The sequence below is a fragment of the Salmo trutta genome, chromosome 37, assembly GCF_901001165.1.
Source record: "Salmo trutta chromosome 37, fSalTru1.1, whole genome shotgun sequence".
Taxonomy (NCBI): Eukaryota; Metazoa; Chordata; class Actinopteri; order Salmoniformes; family Salmonidae; genus Salmo; species Salmo trutta.
Genome location: NC_042993.1, coordinates 3017005 through 3037987, shown reverse-complemented (window position 1 = coordinate 3037987; position 20983 = coordinate 3017005). Strand labels below are relative to the sequence as shown.

Genomic DNA, 20983 nt, shown 5'->3' with positions numbered 1-20983 from the left:
TGATATATAGAGCAGTGGGAGATGACAGAAGGGAGGCTGATATATAGAGCAGTGGGAGAAGGGAGAAGGGAGGCTGATATATAGAGCAGTGGGAGATGACAGAAGGGAGGCTGATATATAGAGCAGTGGGAGATGGGAGAAGGGAGAAGGGAGGCTGATATATAGAGCAGTGGGAGATGGGAGAAGGGAGGCTGATATATAGAGCAGTGGGAGAAGGGAGAAGGGAGGCTGATATATAGAGCAGTGGGAGATGACAGAAGGGAGGCTGATATATAGAGCAGTGGGAGATGGGAGAAGGGAGAAGGGAGGCTGATATATAGAGCAGTGGGAGATGGGAGAAGGGAGGCTGATATATAGAGCAGTGGGAGATGGGAGAAGGGAGAAGGGAGGCTGATATATAGAGCAGTGGGAGATGGGAGAAGGGAGGCTGATATATAGAGCCAGTGGGGACGAAGGGAGAAGGAGGCTGATATATAGAGCAGTGGGAGATGACAGAAGGGAGGCTGATATATAGAGCAGTGGGAGAGGGAGAAGGGAGAAGGAGGCTGTGATCTGATATATAGAGCAGTGGGAGATGGGAGAAGGGAGGCTGATATATAGAGCAGTGGGAGATGGGAGAAGGGAGGCTGATATATAGAGCAGTGGGAGATGGGAGAAGGGAGAAGGGAGGCTGATATATAGAGCAGTGGGAGATGGGAGAAGGGAGGCTGATATATAGAGCAGTGGGAGATGGGAGAAGGGAGGCTGATATACAGAGCAGTGGGAGAAGGGAGAAGGGAGGCTGATATATAGAGCAGTGGGAGAAGGGAGGCTGATATATAGAGCAGTGGGAGATGAGAGAACGCTGAAGGGAGGCTGATATACAGAGCAGTGGGAGATGGGAGAAGGAAGAAGGGAGGCTGATATACAGAGCAGTGGGAGATGGGAGAAGGGAGGCTGATATATGGAGCAGTGGGAGATGGGAGAAGGGAGGCTGATATATAGAGCAGTGGGAGATGGGAGAAGGGAGGCTGATATATAGAGCAGTGGGAGATGACAGAACGGAGGCTGATATATAGAGCAGTGGGAGATGGGAGAAGGGAGAAGGGAGGCTGATATATAGAGCAGTGGGAGAACGCGGAAGGGAGGATGATATACAGAGCAGTGGGAGATGGGAGAAGGAAGAAGGGAGGCTGTTATAAAGAGCAGTGGGAGATGGGAGAAGGAAGAAGGGAGGCTGATATATGGAGCAGTGGGAGAAGGGAGATAGGAGGCTGATATATAGAGCAGAGGGAGATGGGAGAAGGATGCAGCCGGTCCAATATGAGTTCCCTGTCAGGCTGCCTGCTCCATGCCTTGCTCCTGCCAGACCACATCATTGCTCATTCTGATGAGTAAGTGTGTGTTTGTGGCGTCACTGAACTTATCTGAACACTTAGACCTTCTCTCGAGGTCACGAGAATCACGAGCAAATGCAGGAAGCAGTGTAGAGGACGTATCAGGAAATTGTGATTTTTGGGTCAATTTGATGTTCAGATCGGTGTTCTATTAGCAGGGGATAGGGACTCAGCTCTGTACGTCCCAATGAGACACTGATCGCCTGTCAAAGATCCTTCATACAGTAACTCCAGAGTCCATTCAGTCCTGGCTCCTCTAAACTAGTCATCACTCTCTCCTCTCCCTCCCTGTTTTCTCCCCCTACCCTCGCTCTCTCTCTGTTCATTCTGCAACCCTGCTAATGCTACTGTTGGGGCCCTGGGCGGCTCTCACTGCTCCCTCCAGAATAACAAGGGGGGGAGATCATACGGGATAATATGGAATCTCAGCTTCACTAAAAACCATGCAACTATAAAATATTGTCTCTACTAAACCTGTCATGAGGAGATGGTGATGTTCTGATGAGAAGTCATTAGCTTCACGCAGGCAGCCGGCCATGTGAAGACATATGGCTATGTTCCAAATGGTACCCTGTTCTCTAAGTAGTGCACTACTTAGGGAATAGGATGCCATTTAGGACGTCGTAGTCAATGTGTTGGGGGTTGATGATAAGCAGAGCTAATATAAATCTCCTCATATATAATTGATATCTCAATGAAGTGAAAAGAACAATCTTTACAAATATAATATTCAAGCTGCTATAGCTGTTGAGGGTTAGTTCCCAGATACCCAGGCTAACCCAGACATTATAAAGAATGCAAAAGATATCTTTCTGCCAGAGAGCACTTCTTCTAAAGAACACCACAGGAATGTTTGAGGAAGATGTGATCACCATAAGCCGATAATGTAATGTACAGCTCTACACATCATTGTATTCTACTATATACTATATCCCAGTGTTATTCAAAGTCGGGGTCATGACCCTTAGTGGGGTCACGGGGGAACACCCCCCCCCCACCAAAAAAATGAACTGTTTTTTGGGGGGGAACAAAGAAATAAGAGTACAGATTACTGTATGGGACAATATACACATGTTTTTGAGAAAGATAATGACACTTAATTTTATTGAGTAAATGTATCTATTGGTTTCTTTTCATTTTGAAGATCATTTTTTAATGTAAAACCTAAATGTACCGATTTCAAGCTTGCGTCATTGGATTTGGGGTGGGGTCTCGATAAGTTACGGGATCCCAACTGAAACAGTTTGAATACCACTGCTCTTGTCAAATGTAGTACACTATAAAGGGAATAGGGTACCATGTGGGATGCAACCATCGCTCAGTGTTGGGTAGTGTTCGCACTTGCCTTCTCTCCCTGAGCCAAACCTCTGAGTGCTGCTATTGATTCCCCCTCAGCACAGATTCACTCATTACCAGAAAGTACACATCACAAAACAAAAAGTCCAACTGGAACATTGTGTTACCATCTACTTAACGAGAGAAGAGATTGTCAACAAAGAAGATTGATGTTTTGGTTTGAGGTCTGTCCTGTTCACTAACGAGCAGACTGATTCTTAACCCATAAGGCATTGCAATTCTGCTTCTGTGGAATGTGTCCAAAATGGCATCCTACTCCCTATAGTGCACTACTGTTGACCTGAGCTCTCTTTAAAAGTAGTGCACTACAAAAGGAATAGGGGAACATTTAGGACACACACATGGTAGGCCTACATTCTTTTTAATGTGTTATTTTTAATAATCAGACCACTGCATTATGCACACGTTGTTGTATGTGATTCAATGCCTTCATTATGAATCTACAGTGGGGGAAAAAAGTATTTGATCCCCTGCTGATTTTGTACGTTTGCCCACTTACAAAGAAATGATCAGTCTATAATTATAATGGTAGGTTTATATGAACAGTGAGAGACAGAATAACAAAAAAATCCAGAAAAAAGCATGTCAAAAATGTTATAAAATGATTTTCATTTTAATGAGGGAAATAAGTATTTGACCCCTCTGCAAAACATGACTTAGTACTTGGTGGCAAAACCCTTGTTGGCAATCACAGAGTTCAGACGTTTCTTGTAGTTGGCCACCAGGTTTGCACACATCTCAGGAGGGATTTTGTCCCACTCCTCTTTGCAGATCTTCTCCAAGTCATTAAGGTTTCAAGGCTGACGTTTGGCAACTTGAACCTTCAGCTCCCTCCACAGATTTTCTATGGGATTAAGGTCTGGAGACTGGCTAGGCCACTCCAGGACCTTAATGTGCTTCTTCTTGAGCCACTCCTTTGTTGCCTTGGCCATGTGTTTTGGGTCATTGTCATGCTGGAATACCCATCCATGACCCATTTTCAATGCCCTGGCTGAGGGAAGGAGGTTCTCACCCAAGATTTGACAGTACATGGCCCCGTCAAATGATGCGGTGAAGTTGTCCTGTCCCCTTAGCAAAAAAACACCACCAAAGCATAATGTTTCCACCTCCATGTTTGATGGTGGAGATGGTGTTCTTGGGGTCATAGGCAGCATTCCTCCAGCTCCATTTTGGTCTCATCTGACCACAACAATTTCACCAGTTGTCCTCTGAATCATTCAGATGTTCATTGGCAAACTTCAGACCGGCATGTATATGTATTCTTGAGCAGGGGGACCTTGCGTGCGCTGCAGGATTTCAGTCCTTCACTGCGTAGTGTGTTAATAATTGTTTTCTTGGTGACTATGGTCCCAGCTGCCTTGAGATCATTGACAAGTTCCTCCCGTGTAGTTCTGGGCTGATTCCTCACCATTCTCATGATCATTGCAACTCCACGAGGTGAGATCTTGCATAGAGCCCCAGGCCGAGGGAGATTGACAGTTCTTTTGTGTTTCTTCCATTTGCGAATAATCGCACCAAATGTTGTCACCTTCTCACCAAGCTGCTTGGCGATGGTCTTGTAGCCCATTCCAGCTTTGTGTAGGTCTACAATCTTGTCCCAGACATCCTTGGAGAGCTCTTTGGTCTTGGCAATGGTGGAGAGTTTGGAATCTGATTGATTGATTGCTTCTGTGGACAGGTGTCTTTTATACAGGTAACAAGCTGCGGTTAGGAGCACTCCCTTTAAGAGTGTGCTCCTAATCTCAGCTCGTTACCTGTATAAAAGACACCTGGGAGCCAGAAATCTTTCTGATTGAGAGGGGGTCAAATACTTATTTCCCTCATTAAAATGCAAATCAATTTATAACATTTTTAACATGCGTTTTTCTGGATTTTTTTGTTTCTTTGTCAGTGGGCAAACATACAAAATCAGCAGGGGATCAAATACTTTTTTCCCCCACTGTATGTAATTGCTCTATGGTGTATTGTCAGAGATGACTACTGGTATAATATCAGAGATGACTACTGGTGTATTGTCAGAGATGACTACTGGTATAATATCAGAGATGACTACTGGTATAATATCAGAGATGACTACTGGTGTATTATCAGAGATGACTACTGGTATAATATCAGAGATGACTACTGGTATAATATCAGAGATGACTACTGGTATAATATCAGAGATAACTACTGGTATAATATCAGAGATGACTACTGGTGTATTGTCAGAGATGACTACTGGTGTATTATCAGAGATGACTACTGGTGTATTATCAGAGATGACTACTGGTATAATATCAGAGATGACTACTGGTGTATTGTCAGAGATGACTACTGGTGTATTATCAGAGATGACTACTGGTATAATATCAGAGATGACTACTGGTGTATTGTCAGAGATGACTACTGGTATAATATCAGAGATGACTACTGGTATAATAGCAGAGATGACTACTTGTATAATATCAGAGATGACTACTTGTATAATATCAGAGATGACTACTGGTATAATATCAGAGATGACTACTGGTATAATATCAGAGATGACTACTGGTGTATTATCAGAGATGACTACTGGTATAATATCAGAGATGACTGCTGGTGTATTGTCAGAGATGACTACTGGTATAATATCAGAGATGACTACTGGTACATTATCAGAGATGACTGCTGGTGTATTGTCAGAGATGACTGCTGGTATAATATCAGAGATGACTACTGGTATAATATCAGAGATGACTACTGGTATAATATCAGAGATGACTACTGGTACATTATCAGAGATGACTGCTGGTGTATTGTCAGAGATGACTACTGGTGTATTATCAGAGATGACTACTGGTATAATATCAGAGATGACTACTGGTATAATATCAGAGATGACTACTGGTGTATTGACAGAGATGACTGCTGGTATAATATCAGAGATGACTACTGGTACATTATCAGAGATGACTGCTGGTGTATTGTCAGAGATGACTACTGGTATAATTTCAGAGATGACTACTGGTATAATATCAGAGATGAATGCTTATTGAAATGCATAGCTGGGATGCTTGTTGTGTAATGGGAAAGTAAATCTGGTTTGACGTGAGTGTTTGGATGAAGTCATGGCTATTGTATGATAGATTTGCATGCACATGCTACAGTAATATAATAATCGCACACTTACAATTTGCCTTACATATTCATTCCACGTTAGCTTTCTCTTCCAAATAACTTTACTTGTAGGGAGAATATGAATAGATATCAATGCCCATAGTACATAGAGATATAGATGAATAACATCAATGTACAATTTCTCATGCAATTTGCATGCAAATCCATTTGCTTCTTTCTCTCCTTCCTTGATTAAGTGGAAGATATGGACTGTGTCCTCAACTAATCTCTCCCTGGTCAAGTTCTAGTGGTAGTAACAGGGGCTGTGGGCCTATCTGTGCTGTGTTCAGTGAAGTAAAGGCAGAACAGAGTCTGTGTCCCAAATGGCACCCTATACCCTATGTAGCGTACTACTTCTGACCAAAGCCCTATGGACACTGGTCAGAAGTAATGCACTATAAAGGGAAAAGGGTGCCATTTGGGACACAGAGAGATTGACTGACCGTTGGTTAATAGAATAGAGTCTATGTCCCCTGGCCATTCACTGATCCTGCAGACTGCTTCAGCATGAAAACAGTAAGGAGGAAGACCTGGGCTCTTATTGTAGTTAGCTGTGAGTAATCTTTATAATGTAAGAGATATTTCTAGCATGGCTAGACTTGCAAAATGATGGTAACTTTCCTAATATTCCTAGGAATTCTGCTTGGAGGATTCTGGACTTCCTGCTTCTATCCTCCTGAATCCAGGACCTTTCAAACTGGGATTTCAGGAAAACCTGAGAATTTTACAAGCCCAAGCATTGCTCAGCCCATAGCCTATTCTTTCATTTGCTGTGGTTTCCTAAAGCGTCTTAGGGCTAGGCCCCTTTTTTCTCCACATCCTGTCTGAATGACGTGCCCGAAGTAAACTGCCTGTAGCTCAGGCCCTGAAGCCAGGATATGCATATAATGTTCAAATAATGTAAGAGAATATAACACAATAGATATGGTAGGAGAAAATGTTGAACGAGTGGATTACTCAAATCGGTGGCACCAACTAAACAAACTTTTTGGGATATAAAGAAGGATTTTAACTAACAAAACAACACAACATGTTATAGCTGGGACCATTTGGATGACAGATCAGAGGAAGATTTTCAAAAAGTAACTGAACATTTAATTGTTATTTGTGAATGTATGAAACCTGTGCCTGTGGAAAGATATTTTGATGTGTGGTGCCATCCTCAAACAATCGCATGGCATGTTTTCGCTGTAATAGTTACTGTAAATAGGACAGTGCAGTTAGATTAATGTCACGATTGTCTAGGACCAGTAGATATGTGAAATCAGGAGCAGGAGACAGAGGGCCGGAGCAACTGAGTTTTAATAATAAATACAAGACGCAATAGCCGTTGGGCACAGGGCGCGTGGCGAAGTCCGCCAGGAGAAAACACTTTTCCCAAAACAAATAAGCGCACTGGAAAACAAACAGCGCGCGGGGCGCAGCCCGGCAATATAATGTCTACTTAATCGGATATAATTACAACTGTCCTGAGTGAACAAATGAACAATCCCGCACGAGAACCCCAACTGAAAATACACACTAAATAACCCCCCACTAATGACAAACACAAAACAGGTGCGGGATAGACAGACAAAACCAAAAGACACAGAAACAACGATCGGTGGCAGCTAATAGGCCGGCGACGACGACCGGCGAGCGCCGCCCGACCGAGGAGGGGCGCCACCTTCGTTAGATACTGTGACAATTAACAAGAATTTAAGCTTTCAGCCGATATAAGACATTTATATGTACATAAATGTTTAAAATCCATAATATTTATGATAATTTATTTGAATTGCGCGCTCTCCAGTTTCACCGCTAGCGGGACTCCTATTTCTAACATTGCAGGATTACAGTAGTTATTGCCGTTGGACCTCACCAGCCATACGAGTTGGATTTTCTCTTTTTAATGTAATATTTTTTGTACAAGCAGGGAGACTCATTTCAGGATGTCATGGTACTATTGTAGCCATCTTCTCATCGAAGATAACTTGCCCTGGTTCAAATCCAGGCTTTATCACAACTGGCCGTGATTGGGAGACCCATAGGGCGGCGCACAATTGGCCCAGTGTCGTCTGGGTTTCACCGGTGTAGGCCGTCAATGTAAATAAGAATTAGTTCTTAACTGACTTGCCCAGTTAAACAAAGGTTACAAAAGAAAATAGAGTGTTTTTACGGATACTCCTCAGACTGGGGTCAGTTCAGGGTTATCTGGAATGAACAGACACAAGAGATTTAATGTCGTACCAGCAGCACAAGAGGTGTGTATGTGTGTATGTTTCTCTTTTTAATGTAATATTATTTGTATAAGCAGGGAGACTCATTTCAGGATGTCATGGTACTATTGACCTAAATATGCCACTAGAGCAGAGTGCTTCATACTGTAGAGAAGTACATGATGGGAAGCAGAACCTGCTAATGAGCTAAGCATCTTGCAGAGTCTAGCCCCATCCCATAATTAAATATTCATTGGCTGGTTTAGGCATCCTATTCCCTATAGTGCAACTGTTTTGGCCAGGTGCCAATTAAGACGCAATAGTTTTATTAACTCATAGAAGACGGCTTGGCCTGCTCAGTGGATAGTAGTGTTTATTATGGATACTGCTGGCCCATCCTACAGCTCAGTGGATAGTAGTGTTTATTATGTATACTGCTGGCCCATCCTACAGCTCAGTGGGTAGTAGTGTTTATTATGGATACTGCTGGCCCATCCTACAGCTCAGTGGATAGTAGTGTTTATTATGTATACTACTGGCCCATCCTACAGCTCAGTGGATAGTAGTGTTAATTATGGATACTGCTGGCCCATCCTACAGCTCAGTGGATAGTAGTGTTTATTATGGATACTGCTGGTCCATCCTACAGCTCAGTGGATAGTAGTGTTTATTATGGATACTGCTGGCCCATCCTACAGCTCAGTGGATAGTAGTGTTTATTATGGATACTGCTGGCCCATCCTACAGCTCAGTGGATAGTAGTGTTTATTATGGATACTGCTGGCCCATCCTACAGCTCAGTGTATAGTAGAGTTTATTATGGATACTGCTGGCCCATCCTACAGCTCGGTGGATAGTAGTGTTTATTATGGATACTGCTGGCCATCCTACAGCTCAGTGGATAGTAGTGTTATTATGGATACTGCTGGCCCATCCTACAGCTCAGTGGATAGTAGTGTTTATAATGGATACTGCGTGGCCCATCCTACAGCTCAGTGGATAGTAGTGTTTATTATGGATACTGCTGGCCCTCCTACAGCTCAGTGGATAGTACTGTTATGGATACTGCTGGCCCATCCTACAGCTCAGTGGATATTAGTGTTTATATGGATACTGCTGGCCCATCCTACAGCTCAGTGGATATTAGTGTTTATTATGGATACTGCTGGCCCATCCTACAGCTCAGTGGATAGTAGTGTTTATTATGGATACTGCTGGCCCATCCTACAGCTCAGTGGATAGTAGTATTTATTATGTATACTGCTGGCCCATCCTACAGCTCAGTGGATAGTAGTATTTATTATGTATACTGCTGGCCCATCCTACAGCTCAGTGGATAGTAGTGTTTATTATGGATACTGCTGGCCCATCCTACAGCTCAGTGGATAGTAGTGTTTATAATGGATACTGCTGGCCCATCCTACAGCTCAGTGGATAGTAGTGTTTATTATGGATACTGCTGGTCCATCCTACAGCTCAGTGGATAGTAATGTTTATTATGGATACTGCTGGCCCATCCTACAGCTCAGTGGATAGTAGTGTTTATTATGGATATTGCTGGCCCATCCTACAGCTCAGTGGATAGTAGTGTTTATTATGGATACTGCTGGCCCATCCTACAGCTCAGTGGATAGTAGTGTTTATTATGGATACTGCTGGCCCATCCTACAGCTCAGTGGATAGTAGTGTTTATTATGGATACTGCTGGCCCATCCTACAGCTCAGTGGATAGTAGTGTTTATTATGGATACTGCTGGCCCATCCTACAGCTCAGTGGATAGTAGTTTTATTATGGATACTGCTGGCCCATCCTACAGCTCAGTGGATAGTAGTGTTTATTATGGATACTGCTGGCCCATCCTACAGCTCAGTGGAAGTAGTGTTTATTATGGATACTGCTGGCCCATCTTCAGCTCAGTGGATAGTAGTGTTTATTATGGATACTGCTGGCCCATCCTACAGCTCAGTGGATAGTAGTGTTTATTATGGATACTGCTGGCCCATCCTACAGCTCAGTGGATAGTAGTGTTATTATGGATACTGCTGGCCCATCCTACAGCTCAGTGATAGTAGTGTTTTATTATGGATACTGCTGGTCCATCCTACAGCACAGTGGATAGTAGTGTTTATTAGGATACTGCTGACCCATCCTACAGCTCAGTGGATACTAGTGTTATTATGGATACTGCTGGTCCATCCTACAGCCCAGTGGATAGTATAGTGTTTATTATGGATACTGCTGGTCCATCCTACAGCTCAGTGGATAGTAATGTTTATTATGGATACTGCTGGCCCATCCTACAGCTCAGTGGATAGTAGTGTTATTATGGATACTGCTGGCCCATCCTACAGCTCAGTGGATAGTAGTATTTTATTACGTATACTGCTGGGCCCATCCTACAGCTCAGTAGATAGTAGTATTTATTATGGATACTGCTGGCCCATCCTACAGCTCAGTGGATAGTAGTATTTAGTATGTATCTGCTGGCCCATCCTACAGCTCAGTGGATAGTAGTGTTTATTATGGATACTGCTGGCCCATCCTACAGCTCAGTGGATAGTAGTGTTTATTATGGATACTGCTGGCCCATTCTACAGCTCAGTGGATAGTAGTGTTTATTATGGATACTGCTGGCCCATCCTACAGTATTATGTATACTGCTGGCCCATCCTACAGCTCAGTGGATAGTAGAATTTATTATGTATACTCCTGGCCCATCCTACAGCTCAGTGGATAGTAGTATTTATTATGTATACTGCTGGCCCATCCTACAGCTCAGTGGATAGTAGTGTTTATTATGGATACTGCTGGCCCATCCTACAGCTCAGTGGATAGTAGTGTTTATTATGGATACTGCTCAGACGGGTCAGGTCAGTGGATAGTAGTGTTTATTATGGATACTGCTCAGACGGGTCAGGTCAGTGGATAGTAGTGTTTATTATGGATACTGCTCAGACGGGTCAGGTCAGTGGATAGTAGTGTTTATTATGGATACTGCTCAGACGGGTCAGGTCAATGGATAGTAGTATTTATTATGTATACTGCTGGCCCATCCTACAGCTCAGTGGATAGTAGTGTTTATTATGGATACTGCTCAGACGGGTCAGGTCAGTGGATAGTAGTGTTTATTATGGATACTGCTCAGACGGGTCAGGTCAGTGGATAGTAGTATTTATTATGTATACTGCTGGCCCATCCTACAGCTCAGTGGATAGTAGTGTTTATTATGGATACTGCTGGCCCATCCTACAGCTCAGTGGATATTAGTGTTTATTATGGATACTGCTGGCCCATCCTACAGCTCAGTGGATAGTAGTGTTTATTATGGATACTGCTGGCCCATCCTACAGCTCAGTGGATATTAGTGTTTATTATGGATTCTGCTGGTCCATCCTACAACTCAGTGGGTATTAGTATTTATTATGGATACTGCTGGCCCATTCTACAGCTCAGTGGATAGTAGTGTTTATTATGGATACTGCTGGCCCATTCTTCAGCTCAGTGGATAGTAGTGTTTATTATGGATACTGCTGGCCCATCCTACAGCTCAGTGGATAGTAGTGTTTATTATGGATACTGCTGGCCCATCCTACAGCTCAGTGGATAGTAGTGTTATTATGGATACTGCTGGCCCATCCTTCAGCTCAGTGGATAGTAGTGTTTATTATGGATACTGCTGGTCCATCCTACAGCTCAGTGGATAGTAGTGTTTATTATGGATACTGCTGGCCCATCCTACAGCTCAGTGGATACTAGTGTTTATTATGGATACTGCTGGTCCATCCTACAGCACAGTGGATAGTAGTGTTTATTATGGATACTGCTGGTCCATCCTACAGCTCAGTGGATAATAATGTTTATTATGGATACTGCTGGCCCATCCTACAGCTCAGTGGATAGTAGTGTTTATTATGGATACTGCTGGCCCATCCTACAGCTCAGTGCATAGTAGTATTTATTACCTATACTGCTGGCCCATCCTACAGCTCAGTGGATAGTAGTATTTATTACGTATACTGCTGGCCCATCCTACAGCTCAGTGGATAGTAGTGTTTATTATGGATACTGCTGGTCCATCCTACAGCTCAGTGGATAGTAGTGTTTATTATGGATACTGCTGGCCCATCCTACAGCTCAGTGGATAGTAGTGTTTATTATGGATACTGCTGGCCCATCCTACAGCTCAGTGGATAGTAGTGTTTATTATGGATACTGCTGGCCCATCCTACAGCTCAGTGGATATTAGTGTTTATTATGGATACTGCTGGCCCATCCTACAGCTCAGTGGATATTAGTGTTTATTATGGATACTGCTGGCCCATCCTACAACTCAGTGGGTATTAGTTTTTATTATGGATACTGCTGGCCCATCCTACAGCTCAGTGGATAGTAGTGTTTATTATGGATACTGCTGGCCCATCCTACAGCTCAGTGGATAGTAGTGTTTATTATGGATACTGCTGGCCCATCTACAGCTCAGTGGATAGTAGTGTTTATTATGGATACTGCTGGCCCATCCTACAGCTCAGTGGATAGTAGTGTTTATTAGGATACTTGCTGGTCCCATCCTACAGCATCAGTGGATAGGGTGTTTATTATGGATACGTGGTCCTCCTACAAGCACAGGGATAGTATGTTATATGGATACTGCTGACCCATCCTACAGCTCAGTGGATACTAGTGTTTATTATGGATACTGCTGGCCCATCCTACAGCTCAGTGGATAGTAGTGTTTATTATGGATACTGCTGACCCATCCTACAGCTCAGTGGATACTAGTGTTTATTATGGATACTGCTGGCCCATCCTACAGCTCAGTGGATAGTAGTGTTTATTATGGATACTGCTGGCCCATTCTTCAGCTCAGTGGATAGTAGTGTTTATTATGGATACTGCTGGCCCATCCTACAGCTCAGTGGATAGTAGTGTTTATTATGGATACTGCTGGCCCATCCTACAGCTCAGTGGATAGTAGTGTTTATTATGGATACTGCTCTGACGGGTCAGGTCAGTGGATAGTTGTGTTTATTATGGATACTGCTCTGACGGGTCAGGTCAGTGGATAGTGGTGTTTATTATGGATGCTGCTCAGACGGGTCAGGTCAGTGGATAGTAGTGTTTATTATGGATACTGCTCAGACGGGTCAGGTCAGTGGATAGTAGTGTTTATTATAGATGCTGCTCAGACGGGTCAGGTCAGTGGATAGTAGTGTTTATTATGGATACTGCTCAGACGGGTCAGGTCAGTGGATAGTAGTGTTTATTATGGATACTGCTCAGACGGGTCAGGTCAGTGGATAGTAGTGTTTATTATGGATACTGCTCTGACGGGTCAGGTCATTGGATAGTAGTGTTTATTATGGATACTGCTCAGACGGGTCAGGTCAGTGGATAGTAGTGTTTATTATGGATACAGCTCAGACGAGTCAGGTCAGTGGATAGTAGTGTTTATTATGGATACTGCTCAGACGGGTCAGGTCAGTGGATAGTAGTGTTTATTATGGATACTGCTCAGACGGTCAGGTCAGGGTTATCTGGAAAGAACAGGCACAAGAGATTTAATTTAATGTCATTTTATTCACAACTGTACAAGAGGTGTCTGTGTGTGTGTGTGTGTGTGTGCATTAGCTTATGTGTGTGTGTGTGTGTGTGTGTGTGTGTGTGTGTGTGTGTGTGTGTGTGTGTGTGTGTGTATGTGTGTGTGTGTGTGTGTGTGTGTGTGTGTTTGGGTGTGTGTGTGTGTGTGTGTGTGTGTTCTTGCACATCATACAAGATGTGTGTCTGGGTCTTGGGAGTTGTCTGCTGTAGTAGCCAGTACCAGTATGCAGTGTTTTAGTGTGTGTGTTGAATGTAGCTCTGTGGGCATCCTCATAAAGAGCTGAGTGACTGATGTGTCTACAGCTGTATGCTGTGCTGTGGATTAACATAATGACGTGAGGGTGGGAGTAGTGTTCTGTGGAGCTGAACGCAGCACACAAAGCCCTGGGAAGTAAGTGTGAAATTAAAGGGGGAGAATGTACAATACTGGGCTGTGAGGCACACTTACACAGAGCTGAGGAGGGAAGAACATTCTGACTAATAGGATTTGAACAGCTTGTCTTTACCTCTGTGGCCGGCGGCATGGCACCCTTTCTGGAAACACACACACATGCTCACAGGCATGCACAGACACACACACACTCACAGGCATGCACAGACACACACGCACTCACAAGCATGCACAGACACACACACACTGACATGCATGCACAGACACACACGCACTCACAGGCATGCACAGACACACACAGACACAAACACACTGACATGCATGCACAGACACACACACACACACACTCACAGGCATGCACAGACAAACTCACACAGGCTCACAAGCATATGCACCGACACACACACACTCACAGGCATGCACAAACACACACACACTCACAGGCACGGGCACTCTCCTTCCTCTCAATGACTTGCATAACTTGGACGATCAGTTCTGGCCCTGCACGACACAGAATGTCAACCCACCCCAAGCTTTTGGACTTCCAAATGTCTTCTTCTCCTGTTTCCTACGTAATAATAGTTTCCGGGATGCTCAAGACATAAGTATGCAGTTACAAACAAACAACAAACCTCTTAATGCCACTGACAAACACAGCAAATAATCACTGACTAGTTCTCTGATGAGATCCCTTGAAATTCCTCTCAAATGGAACGGTTTATTTTCACAATGGTGCACTTTCACCAAAGAAACACACAACAAATTATTTTTTTTAAACTAAAATGAATAGATTTTCCAGCTGAGTTGGTATATTCACATGGACAAATCTGTTGATTAGATGATCCTCACCTGAACCCACGTTCAAAGACCTTGTTAAGAATGAAATCAAAGCCAATATCTAGGAATGACATGTCCTTAACCTTGAGATGTCTGCACACAAGGACACAGCGACGTCAATGGTGCTTGAAAACACATTAAAGCAATGGGTTAAGGCTAAGCAAACATCAGATTGCCACAACAAATAGAATTTGATTTAGAGCATCGACTTCACCGGCGGTTAGAGAGTCAAGCAGCAGGTTGACACCGTATTGCCTTATCTTCCCTGGTACTTCCTGTAGCAGACAGAACAGCCCAGTAACGTCAGGCTACAGGGGAAGGAGAAAGTCATTGGACATAGCTTAAGTATCCAGGGAGCAAATGAAAATGGAACAATCATCATTGGAAAGCGTGTGAGTCATTACCTGAGTAACTTAGAATAACGATGAGTCGACTAGGTCAGGACCAGTAGAAAGATCAACTCACACACATTCAGATCCCCTCTCAATCTCTCTCTCTGTCAACCTGTGTTCCATTCCTGTGTTCATTAATTAACATTCTCATTTCCAAAGTCTATAAGCTGTGTCTCAAATAGGACCCAATTCCCTAGATGGGCCCTGGTCAAAAAGTGGAACACAAGGGAATAAGTTGCCATTTGGGACGGGCTCTATATGTGTTCCAGTCATTTTTCACATTGAACGAGGATCTTTCACCTGATGTTAGGAGTCATTACTTTCCCTGGTTGAGACCTGTCACCCTTATCTAATTAAAATCCTTTCCCTTAATGATTTCTTTTTAAGCCAATGTGCTTTTGCATATTGCTATCACAAACACTTAGACATTGTGTAGGGGATAAATATTCATAAATTCTCAATGATTGTATTAATATTTTCAAATTTTACTTTTTTTCCCCACAATGCATTGGGGTTGCCAGATTGGTCCTTATTTTTGTCCGTCCACAGGTTTGCTAATACGTTTTACACATTGCTCAATGAAGAAATTAATTTCAATAGACATTACTTCAATAATTTCAATAGTGTAGTGATGAAAAACTCCATGGTGTTCTTCCAGGTCACTACTAAATGAGCTGGACACAGTATGAACAAAGAGAGGCTGTAGGTGGAAGGAGAGCTGGACACAGTGGGAACACAGAGAGGCTGTAGGTGGAGCAGAGAGCTGGACACAGTGTGAACACAGAGAGGATGGAGGTGGAAGGAGAGCTGGATACAGTGTGAACATAGAGAGGCTGTAGGTGGAGCAGAGAGCTGGACACAGTGGGAACATAGAGAGGCTGTAGGTGGAGCAGAGAGCTGGACACAGTGTGAACATAGAGAGGCTGTAGGGGAGCAGAGAGCTGGACACAGTGGGAACATAGAGAGGCTGTAGGTGGAAGGAGAGCTGGACACAGTGTGAACATAGAGAGGCTGTAGGTGGAGCAGAGAGCTGGACACAGTGGGAACATAGAGAGGCTGTAGGTGGAGCAGAGAGCTGGACACAGTGGGAACATAGAGAGGAAGTAGGTGGAGCAGAGAGCTGGACACAGTGGGAACTTAGAGAGGCTGTAGGTGGAAGGAGAGCTGGACACAGTGGGAACATAGAGAGGCTGTAGGTGGAGCAGAGAGCTGGACACAGTATGAACATAAAGAGGCTGTAGGTGGAGCAGAGAGCTGGACACAGTGAACATAGAGAGGCTGTAGGTGGAAGGAGAGCTGGACACAGTGGGAACATAGAGAGGCTGTAGGTGGAGCAGAGAGCTGGACACAGTGGGAACATAGAGAGGCTGTAGGTGGAGGAGAGCTGGACACAGTGGGAACATAGAGAGGCTGTAGGTGGAGCAGAGAGCTGGACACAGTGGGAACATAGAGAGGCTGTAGGTGGAAGGAGAGCTGGACACAGTGGGAACATAGAGAGGCTGTAGGTGGAAGGAGAGCTGGACACAGTGGGAACATAGAGAGGCTGTAGGTGGAGCAGAGAGCTGGACACAGTGGGAACATAGAGAGGCTGTAGGTGGAAGGAGAGCTGGACACAGTGTGAACATAGAGAGGCTGTAGGTGGAAGGAGAGCTGGACACAGTGGGAACACAGAGAGGCTGTAGGTGGAAGGAGAGCTGGACACAGTGTGAACACAGAGAGGCTGTAGGTGGAGCAGAGCAGGACACAGTGGAACAGAGAGGCTGTAGGTGGAAGGAGAGCTGGACACAGTGTGAACATAGAGAGGCTGTAGGTGGAAGGAGAGCTGGACACAGTGGGAACACAGAGAGGCTGTAGGTGGAGCAGAGAGCTGGACACAGTGTGAACATAGAGAGGCTGTAGGTGGAGCAGAGAGCTGGTACAGTGTGAACACAGAGAGGCTGTAGGTGGAGCAGAGAGCTGGACACAGTGTGAACACAGAGAGGCTGTAGGTGGAAGGAGAGCTGGACACAGTGTGAACACAGAGAGGCTGTAGGTGGAAGGAGAGCTGGACACAGTGGGAACATAGAGAGGCTGTAGGTGGAGCAGAGAGCTGGACACAGTGGGAAGATAGAGAGGCTGTAGGTGGAGCAGAGAGCTGGATACAGTGTGAACACAGAGAGGCTGTAGGTGGATGGAGAGCTTGACACAGTGGGAACATAGAGAGGCTGTAGGTGGAGCAGAGAGCTGGACACAGTGTGAACACAGAGAGGCTGTAGGTGGAGCAGAGAGCTGGACACAGTGTGAACACAGAGAGGCTGTAGGTGGAGGGAGAGCTGGATGGCGTTGGAGCCAACCGTAACAGGCGGTGGGAGGAGTTTAGATTCATATAGGAAAAGATCAACGTTACAAAAGAGGTCAGAGGGTGGAATTCACTTTTCAGAGATCATTTAAAAATAAAGATATATTGATGAGCACATTTTTGGATGGTCTGCATCTTAGAAGAAACCTACTGATACTTGAAGGTAGCTTTAATGATCATACAAGCTTTACATTTAAAATGTTTAATAAATGTATTCAATTCATTCAATTCTATCCAATTACATTGGATTTGAATAAGTTTTAGCAGTGGTGTAAACTACTTAAGTAAAAATACTTAAAAGTAATTCTTTAGTTGTTTTTTTGAGTATCTGTAATTTACTATTTACATATTTTATACTTTTACATTCCTAAAGAAAATAATATAATTTTTACTCCATACATTTAGCTTGACACCCAAAATTACTCGTTACATTTTGACAGGAAAATTGTCCAATTCACATACTTACCAAGAGAATATCCCTGGTCATCCCTACTGCCTCTGATCTGGCAGTCTCACTAAACACAAATGCTTCGTTTGTAAATTATGTCTGAGTGTTGAAGTGTACCCCTGGCTATTTGTTCTGTCTGGTTTGCTTAATATAAGGAATTTGAAATTATTTATACTTTTACTTTTGATACTTAAGTACATTTTAGCAATTCCATTTACTTTTGACTCTTAAGTATATTTAAAACCAAATACTTTTAGCCTTTTACTCAACTAGTATTTTACTGGGTGACTTTCACTTTTACTTGAGTCATTTCTATGAAGGTGTCTTTACTTTTACTTAAGTATTACTATTGAGTACTTTTCCACTACTGAGTTTTAGCCAGTTCTATTGGATGCTGTTGTAAATTATGTGTTTCCTGTTTTACAGAGCCCCTCCTGGATGACTTCCTGCTGACATACCTGGTGTTCATGTCAACCAGTGATCTGTGTCAAGCTCTTCTGGGACAATATCCTTCTACTTCAGGCTGTGGTGGTCACCTCTAGAATATAGTACACCACCCTTACTTCTAGACTACAGTAAACAACCCTTACCTCTAGACTACAGTATACAACCCTTATCTCTAGACTAGAGTATACAACCCTTACCTCAAGACTACAGTAAACAACCCTTACCTCTAGACTACAGTAAACAACCCTTACCTCTAGACTACAGTATATCACCCTTACCTCTAGACTACAGTAAACAACCCTTACCTCTAGACTACAGTATATCACCCTTACCTCTAGATAACAGTATACCACCCTTACCTCTAGACTACAGTAAACAACCCTTACCTCTAGACTACAATATACAACCCTTATCTCTAGACTACAGTATATCACCCTTACCTCTAGACTACAGTATACCACCCTTACCTCTAGACTACAGTATATCACCCTTACCTCTAGACTACAGTATATCACCCTTACCTCTAGACTACAGTATATCACCCTTACCTCTAGACTACAGTATACCACCCTTACCTCTAGACTACAGTATATCACCCTTACCTCTAGACTACAGTATATCACCCTTACCTCTAGATTACAGTATATCACCCTTACCTCTAGACTACAGTATATCACCCTTATCTCTAGACACCAGTATATCACCCTTACCTCTAGACTACAGTACACCACCCTTACCTCTAGACTACAATACAACCCTTACCTCTAGACTACAGTATACCACCCTTACCTCTAGACTACAATATACACCCTTATCTCTAGACTACAGTATACAACCCTTACCTCTAGACTACAGTAAACAACCCTTACCTCTAGACTACAGTATCACCCTTACCTCTAGACTATAGTACACCACCCTTACCTCTAGACTACAGTAAACAACCCTTACCTCTACCCTACAATATACAACCCTTATCTCTAGACTACAGTATATCACCCTTACCTCTAGACTACAGTACACCACCCTTACCTCTAGACTACAGTAAACAACCCTTACCTCTAGACTACATATACAACCCTTATCTCTAGACTACAGTATACCACCCTTACCTCTAGACTACAGTAAACAACCCTTATCTCTAGACTACAGTATATCACCCTTACCTCTAGACTATAGTACACCACCCTTACCTCTAGACTACAGTAAACAACCCTTACCTCTAGACTACAGTATATCACCCTTACCTCTAGACTATAGTACACCACCCTTACCTCTAGACTACAGTAAACAACCATTACCTCTAGACTACAGTATACCACCCTTACCTCTAGACTACAGTATATCACCCTTACCTCTAGACTACAGTATATCACCCTTACCTCAAGACTACAGTATATCACCCTTACCTCTAGACTACAGTATACCACCCTTACATCTAGACTACAGTATATCACCCTTACCTCTAGACTACAGTATATCACCCTTACCTCTAGACTACAGTATATCACCCTTACCTCTAGACTACAGTATATCACCCTTATCTCTAGACTACAGTATATCACCCTTACCTCTTTACTACAGTACACTACCTCTAGACTACAATATACAACCCTTACCTCTAGACTACAATATACAACCCTTACCTCTAGACTACAGTATACCACCCTTACCTCTAGACTACAGTATACCACCCTTACCTCTAGACTACAGTATACAACCCTTACCTCTAGACTACAGTATACCACCCTTACCTCTAGACTACAGTATATCACCCTTACCTCTAGACTACAGTATACCACCCTTACCTCTAGACGACAGTATACAACCCTTATCTCTAGACTACAGTCAACAACCCTTACCTCTAGACTACAGTACACAACCCTTATCTCTAGACTACAGTATATCACCCTTACCTCTAGACTACAGTATATCACCCTTACCTCTAGACTACAGTATACCACCCTTATCTCTAGACTACAGTATATCACCCTTACCTCTAGACTACAGTATATCACCCTTACCTCTAGACTACAGTATACCACCCTTACCTCTAGACTACAGTATACAACCCTTACCTCTAGACTACAGTATACCACCCTTATCTCTAGACTACAGTATATCACCCTTACCTTTAGACTATAGTACACCACCCTTACCTCTAGACTACAGTAAACAACCCTTACCTCTAGACTACAGTATACCACCCTTATCTCTAGACTACAGTATATCACCCTTACCTCTAGACTATAGTACACCACCCTTACCTCTAGACTACAGTAAACAACCCTTACCTCTAGACTACAGTATATCACCCTTATCTCTAGACTACAGTATATCACCCTTACCTCTAGACTATAGTACACCACCCTTACCTCTAGACTACAGTAAACAACCCTTACCTCTAGACTACAATATACAACCCTTATCTCTAGACTACAGTATATCACCCTTACCTCTAGA

General features: G+C 43.4%; 1 protein-coding gene across 1 annotated transcript in view; it reads left to right on the top strand.

Annotated features, from left to right (window-relative positions):
• LOC115177060 (rap guanine nucleotide exchange factor 5-like) overlaps positions 1 to 18623 on the top strand; it is a 37758-nt gene extending 19135 nt beyond the window's left edge. Inside the window, exon 4 of the mRNA XM_029737528.1 lies at positions 18503 to 18623. Coding sequence (XP_029593388.1) covers positions 18503 to 18618 — 116 coding nt within the window. The 3' untranslated portion in view covers positions 18619 to 18623. The remainder of the gene's footprint in view (positions 1 to 18502) is intronic.
• Positions 18624 to 20983: the final 2360 nt, after the last annotated feature.